The sequence below is a fragment of the Calliphora vicina genome, chromosome 2 (genome assembly GCF_958450345.1).
Source record: "Calliphora vicina chromosome 2, idCalVici1.1, whole genome shotgun sequence".
Lineage (NCBI taxonomy): Eukaryota > Metazoa > Arthropoda > Insecta > Diptera > Calliphoridae > Calliphora > Calliphora vicina.
In genome coordinates, this window is record NC_088781.1 from 34977676 (window position 1) to 34990329 (window position 12654).

At 32.3% G+C, this 12654-nt stretch overlaps 2 protein-coding genes across 2 annotated transcripts in view; both read right to left on the bottom strand.

The window, feature by feature from the left end:
• The window catches only part of LOC135951528 (uncharacterized), a 224011-nt gene that overhangs the window by 18221 nt on the left and 193136 nt on the right, over window positions 1-12654 (bottom strand). The window contains exons 2-5 of the mRNA XM_065501193.1: window positions 10307-10905; window positions 10018-10214; window positions 1743-2547; window positions 26-75 (exon numbers count right to left, since the gene is read on the bottom strand). Coding sequence (XP_065357265.1) covers window positions 26-75; window positions 1743-2547; window positions 10018-10214; window positions 10307-10905 — 1651 coding nt within the window. The remainder of the gene's footprint in view (window positions 1-25; window positions 76-1742; window positions 2548-10017; window positions 10215-10306; window positions 10906-12654) is intronic.
• LOC135952548 (probable serine/threonine-protein kinase DDB_G0282963) lies at window positions 6540-9573 on the bottom strand. Its single transcript, XM_065502550.1, has one exon. The coding sequence runs from the start codon at window positions 9571-9573 to the stop codon at window positions 6685-6687; it is 2889 nt and encodes a 962-aa protein (XP_065358622.1). The 3' UTR covers window positions 6540-6684.

The following is a 12654-nucleotide window of genomic DNA, read 5'->3' on the forward strand; positions in this document are numbered from 1 at the left end:
TGAAAGTATTATATTTTAAACTTACCTTGAGGGTGGTGTTCTAGTGGGTTGATCGTAGGCATTGTCTTGTTCGATCTGGAAAGTAAATAGAAGTTTGGAATGTAAAATTTAGGTATTCGGTACTAGGCTAGAGTAAAAAATTCTCTGAATAGTTACTTATTTACGGTTTTTATATTCAGCATCTAAAAATTTTATTATTAATAAATTTTTAAGTGAATTATATATGAGTAAAGATATACATATAAAATCCGACTTCATGTTGAAACGATATGAATAAATATTTAACATTTAAACAAGTAAGGAAATATTGTCGGTCAAGCTCGACCATATAATACCTTGTACGATAAGCAACTTAATAAATATGTTTAATAGGTACTAATTTTAAAATTGTTTCTTCTGTTTGAAAATCGGTTGGAAAATGTCTGAGTTACGGTAGTTTATATGGGGAAGGATTATGGAGCGTTACTAACGAGGTTTAGATTTAGGATAATTCATCTAATATACCTATAAAAATCGACCAATCCATTCTTCGGAAGTGCGGCTTATGTGAAAGCTATGATTAATAATGGACCGATAATGATAGAATTTAGTGTCAAGACTTCAGTAGAATAGTTATTTCGAACAATCCATTCGGCTACCTATGTAGGTCGATAATGTTCTGTTTCGGCGGAAATTTGTTTAGGGTCTAGCTGAAATAATGTTTAATTTTTCGGAGATCCTACAACAATACCAACAATTTAATTTGTGTCTAAAATGATGCCAAAAAGTTACACAAAAGATAAAAACAATTAAGAGAGCTATATTCCGATTTTTTTTCGAAAATTTAAAAAAAACAATTTTTTTTCGGAGTTGTGTTTTTTTGATTTTTTGAAATTTTTTTTTTTTGAAATTTTTTTTTTTTGAAATTTTTAATTTTTTTTTTTAAATTGGGGTTAAATAATATTTTTCCCGATTATGACCCATTGTAGGTCCAAATTACTATAGCCTTATATAGATCGTTGCAATGGACTTTGATATGAATGGACCAGATATAGATCAAAAATAGGCCAAAAATCTAGGTTGTCCTGGTTTTTTCCTTATATCTCATCCATTTGTGGGCCGATTTTCTTGATTTTAAATAGAAACCGAGCTGGGAGAATTCCCGATTGATGTATCAATTATGTTTGTAAGTTATTTGGGGTCTACGGAAAGTTGATTTCAACATACCGACGGACATGGCTATATCGACTTCGCTATCTGTAACGATCCAGAATATATATACAAACTGAATGACAAACTTTTATATACCCTTTCGACTCATGGTGAAGGGTATAAATATATTTTTTGGTGAAAAAAAAATTATTTCGTAAAAAAAAATTTTTAGAAAATTACTTTTGTGAAATAAAATTTTTTGTTGAAAAAAATTTTTGTTAAAAAGAATTATTTTGTTTATACAAAATTTTATTAAATTCGGGTGGGAATATATTTTTTCCCGATTTGACCCATTGTCGGTCTGGATTTCTATGGCGTTATAACCGTTGGATTAGACTTTGAAATGTTTGTCATTAGATATCCATATTTAGAATGTTAATGATTTAGTAATCCATATATAGATAAAAATAGGGCAAACATTGAGGTAGTCGCGGTAGTTTGCTTAAAAGGGGATAAAGCGGTTCATTTATTCAGAGTCGATTGGGGTATTTAAAGGTACTTTAAATATGACCCGGAAACAATTCAATAATAATTTAATCTTATTTACTTACTTGTGCTATCAAATCATCATCGTAATCAGCATTATATACCAAAGGCTGTTGATTCGATTGATAAGTGGGCCTCTCTTGTGGCTTAGGTTGGGGTTTATAAGTTTCTCGTAACGCTGGAAGCTGTGGTTGCGGTGCTGGTGTGGTAAATATTTCCAAGGGGCGATATGTCGATTGTGGTTGGGATCTAATAGGTTGTTGATATTGCTGAGGCTGTTGTTGTGGTTGTTGTCGGTGTTGCTGTTGCTGCTGACGTTGTTGTTGCTGCTGTTGTTGTTGATATTCTATGTCCCTATACAAATCAATATCATCGTCATAAACAGAATAATAAGTATCATAAGGACTTTGTTCAGATTGTTGAACATTATCGTTTTGTGTTATTAATGATTGTTGTTGTTGTTGGGTTTGTTGTTGTTGTTGTTGATTTTGTAATGAATGTTGTAAAGGTATTTGTTGTTGTTGTTGTGGTATATAAGACACAACATTATGATTTTGATAATTGTTATTGTTGTTATGATTATAAGACCCAGATGTATTATAATAATTACGATTTTGACTAAATGGTTGGGGTTGAGCTAATGTCGGTAATGGTGGTGATAATTGTTGCTGATATTGATGTTGCTGTTGTTGTTGATTACGATTTTGTGTTTGTGTTGAGGGTATAGTTTCAACAATAACATGTTGCTGTTGTTGTTGTTGTTGGGGCTGATGAAGGTGTTGTTGTAATGTTGGTGGTCTAGCCGTTTGTATGAAAATGGTTGCCGGTGTGGCCGATTGTATGGATGATGATGGTGATGAGGTTTCAATACTACGTTTTTTTAATAATTTAAGGAATGTTGTTTGTTGTATGTATAAATTGTATAAATTGATGATTGTGTATGTTTTTTTTTATTTTTTTACACCCCAATAATTATTTACACAATTTTTGTTGGTATTTAATTTTGTATGCAAACCAAATTACAATTATAATGATGCATTAATTTAAAATGGTTTATAACAATGATATATTATTTAATTTTTTTACATTTGATACAAATAATTTTGCCATTTTTTTGATATATACAAAAGAAAAAATGAAAAAAATAGTAAAAAATGTTTAATTAGTTTTTGTACAACATTTTTTGTTTAGAATTTCTATTTATTCTATAATAATGGAGTTTAGTAGAAGCGTTTTTAGAGTAAAGAGAAATTTAAAGATATAAAGATATAGTTTAGACAAAGCTAGGTTAAAGGATGAATTTGTTAAGAAATGTTAGTAAATGAGAGAGTTATAGAGTTATTATAGAGAGAGTGAGAGATAGAGAGAGAGCCGAAGAGATTTAGTTATCGATTATTCGTTTAAAATGAAGTTGCCATATTAGATTTGCTAAATATTCAAATTAAAAGATCTTGAATTACTGTTTTAAAATAAAGTTTTATTCAGAAAAACGGGATATATAAAAATAAGAGCGAGAGTTTCAAACAAATTAACTTTTTTCAGTTTTTGTAAACAGTTATATAGGATGTAAGGATTTAATTTCCATGCCTAATTCGCTTTCCAACAAGAATTCAAAAGCAAAGACTGGGTTGGAAAATATTCGAGTTATTTATTCAAGTTGAATTTGGATATGATTTTTAGTCAAACTAGAATAGCGTTTATCCATTGCCAGGTATGATCAACAAATTTTATTATTAAGGGATTCTCAAAACATTTTGGTAAATAATTATATACAGAGAAAATGGATTCGTGATATCAACGGAATTTGTTGGCAATCGAATGATTCGGTTGCACATATAGAATTTTTCGGTTCTATCAACAAAGTCAGTTGACATAGAAGGATTTCAGTTAAAGCAACCAAACTTTTGTTACCACTTTTAAAATTTTGTAGCCATAACAGTAAAATTCCGTCACTAAGGTAGAATCATTCGATTGGTAACAAATTCGGTTGCTATCACGAATCTGTTTTCTCTGTGTAATAATGAAAAACAATTGATCAATTACATTCCTAATTTGGTTATAGCTGCTATTTGAATTCAAAGAATTTCTGCAATCCACATTAGTTACATGTTATTTTTATATGTAATAACATTACCTATTTCATTACTTAGTAAGCCATGGTCATTATCTATGTGATAGCTGCGAAAAAAGGACAATTGCACAAATTGATAATGTAGTAAACAGATTTTAAATATTGTGGATCAAGATTTAGTGTATTGTTTTTCAGCACTTATTTAAAACATGAACTAGACGTACTTGCTGCAACGATATTCGTTAAGACTAGTGATCAGCGTTTGAATCTCCTAGTTGACGAAGATACTCCATATTTTTCACGTACATTTATGACGTCTAAAACACTTAATGAGTTTAATTCGTATGAAAAAAGTACTTTAAAAAAGAAGAGGCTTGTACATTTGTCGCAGCATGGTAAAGCACATATACATTTATACCTTTGATGATTTTTATGCCGACCACTGTTTTAGATGATCTCACCAACAACAAGAAGTTTCTGCTTAATGTAAAATGTATACGAATGCTAAGAGGTAGCTGTTGAAATATATTTCGTATGAAATTATTCCAAACGATGTCGGCATAATCTTTTTAAAAACTTAAACGAAGATATTATAGAACTGTTAATTAATGTTCATTAAATTTTGTTAAAGTTTACAGTTTAAATGTGGTTCATTAAGGACATGTGGGATTTAGAATGTATTTCAAGGGAATATATTAATTTTTAGCTGTTAGAAGGTAATACTGTGTATTTATAATTAATATTTTAAAATATATTCATACAAAATCTATGCATTCATCCAAATGTCAATCATCGTAGATGATTGCTGTCGACGTTTTACACATAATGGTGATGCTCCAGATCACTGTTAACAAATTTTCTAAAAAGTAACTGGTTTGGAATTTGGTTGTGTGGGATAAATCAAAACCTTTTTCTGCAATTCGTACAATAAAATGTGAAATTTGTAGAGTATAATGCTTAAAAAACATTGGACTGACCCACCGAATTGTAGTTATGCAGAAAACATGTTAAGAAACAAAGTTGTTACCAAAAGAAAATATATTTGTGACTAATTGAAGAACATTGGTCAACACTCCGACTTATTCGGAATGGTGGATGACGTCACAGTAGGCGAACTGTCCATAAAAATAGCCAAGCAAAAGTCATGCGTAACTCCCAGCTAATTAAAATCGGGAAAATGCCAATCGTCCTTATTTTGCTATTTGGGTAGTGTAATAATAACCCATGGAGGTTGATCCGAAGATATTAAATGTCGTATTGATTTTGACATCAACACACATCTCCAGGAGTACAACAATTAGAAAATACGGATTCGAAACTTGGAATGCACCAAGAAAAGAATTGCAAATGTATATGGATACGAAACATGGAATGTATCAAGAAAAGAGTTGGAAGCCGTAGAAGAGAACAACCTTCTACGGAGACAAATAGTGGATGTTGAGTTCATGGAAGCAGGTTACACATGGTGTGTAATTAAAAAACCTTCGCTATGTACAAATCGAAATCGAACGAGTTTGATAACTTTAATATATTGTTACGAATTTGCATTAGTTATTTGAATTTAACAGTGTGAAACGCCTGCCTGCAACATTTTTCATGTTTATAAACATTTCCATCAGTAGAAACTTCTACTTATAACAATGTTGATAAAATATGGTAACATTGACACTGAAACTGAAACTGCTAAAAGCTCCAGAAATAGAACATTCTAGATTTATCCTTTAAGATAATTCATGAAGCTACTGGAAGATGACGCTGTATATAAATATTTATCATAGGCGTTGTTAGAATTAACATCAACTGCATTACCGGTGTATTCTTATACATTCTAAAGTGTGTATATTTGAATAAATTCAGAGTTGTTACAATTTTAAAAGACTAAACTTCCTTTATAAGCAATCAAAAGAATACGGTTTATTTAAAAGAAATAAACCATCGTTTTTAAAAGGTAAAAACGTAATAATATTGTACTTATACCTAATTATAAATAATTTCAGACTAGTGAATGACTTTTATTTTTTTTTTTTAACTAAACAGCAGATAATAAAATGATTGTGTCATAGATTAATCAATGAATTTCATATAGCACTTATGAAATTATATTTAATATACATAACTCAAGTATTATCAATTAAATGACTTGAATATTTAATAAACTTAATATGGCAACTCAAAAAGATGATAAATTTCTAAAAAAAATTTAATTAGATTGAGATCTTTGCAGTCTAATAATTTTAAAAGTACCCGGTAAATTAGTTTAGTTGGTAACACAGTAGTTTATGTTGGCAACATACTAATTTAAGTTGGTAACACTTGTTTTATTTGTTAAACTTAAGAGAGCCAATGAAATTTATGTTGACAGTTTATGTGTTTAAGTTAATCAGACTCGGAGCAGCTACTGACTTAACGATTATTTTATACTTAAGAAAACCCAATTTCTTTTTATCTACTCATAACTTTGCATAAACTTTGCTATTTTAAAAGAAATATTTTCCTCGAACATTTCTAAAAATGTATCATCTTTTCAATCGAATAACTTTTCAAATATATACAAACTTATTTTTTTTTCTTTCAATCTCTAACATGAGGTGTAGGCGTCCCTTTATTTTAGTCCATCTTTTAAAATTTTTTCTTGGTTTTAGTTCAGTTAAATCTGTACAGGGTTGTTTTGGGTTTAGGTTTTTTTTAAAAAAATTCACACAGTAACAGTAGTAGTATTCACACAAGTTTATAAAAGGTATTTACAGTTATATTTAAGTGTCGTTTTGTTGTTGTAGGTTTTTTTGGGGGATGGGTTCAAACATCACTGTTTTAGGGTAAACAGGAAGGAACGAGTTAAATAAAACCTTTCCCCCACACATATAAAAAATAGGGAACAGGGTTAAAAACACAATTAGTTTCTTTTTTTTCTTTTTGATTGATTGTTGTAGTTTTTTTTAAAGACATATAGTATTATTTTGGTTTTTTAACACACTGTACCTGTTGCTGTGATTTTGTCCGTTAGAGTCCATATTGCTGCCAGTTCCCGTATTGGAGCCCATACTACTAGAAGCCAATGATGTGGGACGTTTTCTTAAGATCAAAGGGTTTTCCTTCAAGTCTAAGGTCAAAGTTTTAATGGCCGTACTGTTGTTGTTCGTATTACTATTAGTGTTGCTATTATTCACCGACGATTGCCATCTGTTTTGTCCGCGAAAACGATTTGGTCGTATTGTATAACGCATGCGGGGCGTAGTAGCTGTAGTAGTCATGGGTCGTGGAGTTGTGGTAGTGGTCGTGGAGGAGCTAGAGGTTATACGTGCCGTGGTTGTAGAGGTCAGTCGTGTTGTTGTTGTTGAGATCGTTGGCTTAACACTAAGTTGAGGTATTTGTGCAGTTTGTTGTCTTGTGGGCAGTTTTTGTTTGATTTCTTGGAAATAGTCGGAGGGAAAATTGATGAATGAGGGTATTTGATTAGGATTGGCCTGGGTATTGGTTTGCGGTTGATAGAATTGTTCAAAATTAGGCTTGAATAAAGGTCTTCTAGTTGTGGTAGCTGGGAAGTAGCCGGTATTGTAGTTTTGTTGATTTTTGTTGTTCGGGTTATCGGTGGGCTTGGGACCAGGCATCATTTGTGATCTTGGAGGAGCCATGGTCTCTGTCATTGGCATATAGGGAGGCATTTCTGAGGGTGGCTGAACATCTTCATCAGCATCATTGCCGGCGGATTCATTTTCTTCCTCCTCATATTCATCATAATATTCTTCTTGGTTTAATGTGGCAGAGAAAGGCTTGTTAGTGCTGGTTTTTGTAGTGCTGGGTTTATTCAAACTATTAAGGAAACTTTCATAGCCTTTAATGGGTCTTTTGGTGGAACTAATAGGTTTCGGATGTATTTCATTTATATGTAAAACAGGCTGAGAAGATTTAATTTTGGTAGCCAATATACCACCTTTCGAGGCATCCAATGGCTTATTAACAGCCTTAAAATAATTCAGCATATCGGCCACAGCTGGATTGAGATGGGCCATATCTTTAGTTTGTAGATTTGTAAGAAAATCGGGTAGATTAAATTGTAGTTTAAGAGGATTATTGGAGGATGATTCATGTAAAGGTTTTGCTCTAACGGTGGTGGAGAGAGGCGTACCAAAAGTTTGATACGATTCTGGTATAGTCGAAGAGGTATTGCTGTAACTAAGACCATTCGAAAATTTACCAAAGTCTACATAATTTCCCTGTTGCAACTTGGGAGGATTTATAATATTAAAATTGGAATTTATGGGCGAGGGCGTGGTAAAATCAAAACTGCTACTTTGTGGCTTTAGAGTGCTGTAGAAATTCTTCATTTGTTGATTGCCTATTAAATTGTATTGGAAATAATTGCTTTCCGTGGTGGTAGGTATAATATTGCTAATATAGGGATTATTATTTTGATAGTGTTTGTTTGGTTGCTGCTGGAAATGTTTATTATTGTAAAATCCTCCCACAGTGCTGATTTGCGAGAAATGCGAATTGGGCGTAACTTTCTGCGTGGTAGATTTGTAGTCGTTTAAGGGTCTTAGGGTAGTTTGTTGATTGTCCAAATGGAAATAACTGTAATTTTCAGCCTGCAGTTTCTTACGTTGTTCCTTCAGTTCCTGCAGAGATTTCAAGATATAAGGCAGTAAATCGGTATTTTTCAGATACGAAGGTCTGCCGGTGGTGCTAGTCGATGCAGTGCTGTAATATTTACCCACTACTGGTCGGAAATCATTGTCGCTAGTTGTGGTTTTTGGAGGAGGTAAAGATAAGTTATAACCTGTATAGACAACTTTGGGTTTTTGCTGTTTGTAGTTGCCGTTTTGAGGAAAACTTTGCTGAAATGTATTGGGTTTATACTGGGCATTAACCGAGTTGAGAGCTGCATATGTGGGTGTAGCAGGAGGTGAGAGATAGGGATTGAAGGCTCCAAATGAATATGACTGAGACTGAGGTTGTTGTTGAAAAGGATTAGAATCTATAGAGCGATAGTTGGTGCCCGCCGCTGCTCCTCCCAACCATTGAGCCCTGGAACGTCCAGTATAAGGTCTTAATTGTCTTATGGTGCGTGTAGATTCCGCCGCTACATTGTCACCAGTATCTAGATATTCCAAATCTTCCGGTTCTCGGGAAAATTTAAGGATTTCTGTTTGAGTTTCTGGATAATTGGTGGTTTTTATTTGGTCTTTCTCTGATTTATCATTGTCCAGATCTGAAGATTCCTGCAAATTGTTTGTTGGATTAGAATCTTCAAGAGTTTCAACAAAACGTTCAGTAAAAGCTTCTTGATTTGAGAGACTATTAAGAGTTTCTAAATTTGTAGGAATATCTAAATGTACCCTACTACTTTCAGTATTTTCATTAGATTTTAAAGTTGTTGAATCATCAGCAGCCTCTGTGGTCTCTGTTTTATGTTGCTCCAATACCATTTTTGAGAGTTTTAATTCTTGAGTTACTTTTGTTTGCATTAGTTCCATTAAATCGTCTGTGCTAGAGGCTCTTACCTCGGGACCATACAATTCCTTTACCAAACTCTCTATTTGTAGCATAGTTTCATCGGCATTTGAAGAGAATTTAGATGAGTATTTAACAACTTTTGATTCATCCAATTTATTTGAGTGAGTTACACTTTGAAGTTTTTCTTGTTGTTGTTCTTTTGCCTCCATATTTTCGTTCTCAGCGGTAGTTTTTGTTGCTTCAGTTTTGTCTGTGTCGGCCAACCCTAAATCACGTTTAACACGTTTGTGAACATTGAGGTCAAGATCTTTGGAGTCTATAACAAAAACATTTTCTAGTCCATTGTTGAGCAAGTCAAGGTCTAGTAACATGTCAGTTCTAATAGGTTTTTTTGTTTTAGATTGGTCGTGGGTTGTTGTTGTTGTTAGTTTGGCAGTTGTTGTTATGTCAGTTATTGTTATTATAACGTAAAAGCGTCAAAAAAGTGCAGTTGCAAATGCATTTTGATTTTGATTTAGATTTTTTTTTAAATTATGTTTGTTTTTAGGTTGTAGTAATTTGAGCGATGAGATAGAATTTTGGAAAAAATTTAAATTTTTTTTGTCGAATTATTTTTGTTTGTTTTAATAAAATATTGAAAATAAAAATAGAAAAAGAGCATTAAATATGAAATATAAATAAATTAAAGCATTTTCGATTATAATTAAAAAAGCCAAGTGAGAAATAAATAGTGAATAGTGAAAAATTGTAGTTTATATTCAGTTGATGGTTTTTGAATTTGATTTTATTCCCTATATTTTCACATTTCAACTTACCGGTATTGGGTACCGAAATTGTACGAACTGAATTTATCATTATTGGGTATGGCATTGATACTGGCTTGATGAATGATACCATCACGATCCTTTTGCACTTGACTCACAGTACTAGGTTGGCCACGATAAACACGTTGCTGGCGATCACTTTCTTCTTCCTCGACGGGTAGTAAGGTTTCGTGGGCATCAGCGTAGAGCTAAAATAATATTACAATGTTAGAATATTGGTCATCGGAACACAAATCAGTTTGATCCTCTACTAAATTACAAGAAACATAGCAACTCTTACCTTAGCAATTTCTTCCTGAGCCTCCAACAAATGTTTGGGTTGACCTCTGGATGTAATTATTGGATTCTGTTGCACCTTTAACTCCGACTGTTGAGGAATTGTCTGTACCTGAGCCTGTATAACTTGTGGTGGTTGTCTGTGATATTGTGGAGGCACTGTGGCTTTCAAAACCTGCTGAGGTGGCTGGGTACGTACCTCTTGGGGACTGGTAAAGGCCGAACCAAAACGCACTCTACTGGGTACATGTTGATTGGCATTGGTTTGTTGTTGATGCTGTTGGTGCTGCTGCTGAGGACGACGTTCATTGGTATCGACCACTTCACAGCCCACATTTCTGGGCCAATCACAAGTCTGTAACTCATGAGAGTACATCAGACCACCAGTACAACTTTCCAATAAGGCACCACCGAAAACGCACACATAGTACTGGGTGCAGTCGGTGGGATGGGGATAGTAGCCAAACTCTTCGGGGCAATCGAAATTGACACCATTCACCGAAGAGGAGGATGATGATGAGGAAGATGAGGATTTGACATTAGTACCAAAGCTGGTACGTGAACTGGTAATACGTGAGGATCTTTTGTTTTGTGATTGGGCAGCTGTAAATAAAATAAATTATAAAATAATTAATGAATTTTTTATATTAAAGTTGCATGGCTTTGTTTTATGTTTTTTTAATTATTTATTTACATTTAGAGTTTCATTTACACGTTTTGTTTTTTTCTCTCTCAAATTAAAAATTCTAAACAAATTCGTTTTATTTTGCAAAAGGTCACTTGTAGTTGTTACCAACTAATGGCTACTTCAAGTTCATTAAATGTAGATGCTACTTGTGGTTGATGCTACTTGTTGGAATGGAATGACATTACCTAACATCCAATCTAAACATGTATGTTTATCTAGATACATACATGTTGTTTGATTTTGTTTCGAAGAAGACCAGCCAATCAATTGATCATGTCGAATTGATGACACTTGTTAAGCTTCTAGTCTTTTTTTTTTGCCTTCTATTTAATGCTCTATTGTTCTATTGCAACACTTTACAATTTGATTTAAATCTTTAATCTTGTCTTATAGCCATTGTTTTAGACTTGTTTTGGTTTTTTTAGTATTTTATTTATTTTTTTTTATGTTTTACGATCTTGTTACCATGACATTTATGATTTTAATGATGAAATGTTATAGATTATGAATTTTTTTTCCAATCGGTTGTTATTAATGATGTTTAAATAGACGTGATCAATTTTTAATTGTATTGATTTATGACCGAAAAGGAATTTGTAATTTTTGTATTATTTTTTTTTGAATTACATTGTCATGTTAGTGAGAAATTGATAAAAATCTTTTATTGATATTTTACAAATGATATATAGTTTGAGTTTTGTTAAATGTAGACTATTAGTGACAGAAAAGATTTTACAATTTATATAAGTGAGTTTTAGAGTTATATTTATATGTAGATCGTTGGAAAATGTTTGTTTGAGAGATGCCGAACATAATGATGACGAACCCGAATACTGAAGCAAGTTTGCTTCATGTAACAGCACAATTATTCGATAGCATAACAAAAACTTAGCATGACAATGTGTTTGAGTTGGCATAGCAATATCATCCCAACATCCCAAAGTGAGTATTTGCAACACAGCAGCATGAATAATTTTATTTATCATTTTTTTTTTGTATATTGCTATTCATTGCAAATGAGTTAAATTATTTATACTAATTCAAACTACCTAAATTTACCAATTAATACAGAAGGAATTATTTATAATATTGAATGCTACTATGTGAAGTTGAAATACCATGAGCCATGGTTCTATACTTTTTATATTTTTTATGATTTATTTCATGAATCCTGAAGTTGTTTACTATTCTGGAATCTTGTTGTTACTTTTTTATTATTATTTTTTTTTAGCCGAGACTACTTTCCGAATAGGTTGCTTTCTTTCCCCACAAGCTATCGTGATCCGCCTAAAATCAGACTAACGCTCCAAAAGCGAGGAATTAGTGACAAACGTGTTTTGCTTATTAGTGATTGTTGGTTAAAATATTCGATAAATTCAATACGACGAAACCAATACTTCGGCTTTCTGGGGCTACATAACTATAACAAAATAGGTTCGAGTGGAATTTGCATTTTAAGAAGTAAATAAATCGTGGACAGTTTTTCAGGGATAGGGTAGTTTTTCAATTTTACTAGTGTTATTTAGTATTAATAATATCTGAGGACTGAGGTCGAAAAAACCTTAACACACGTTTTTCTTTCCAACTTTTAATCCAATTATTATTTGATTTTATTTTTGATCAAGTTACCTTTGAAAAGTATGTCAGTTATTATGTTTAATGTC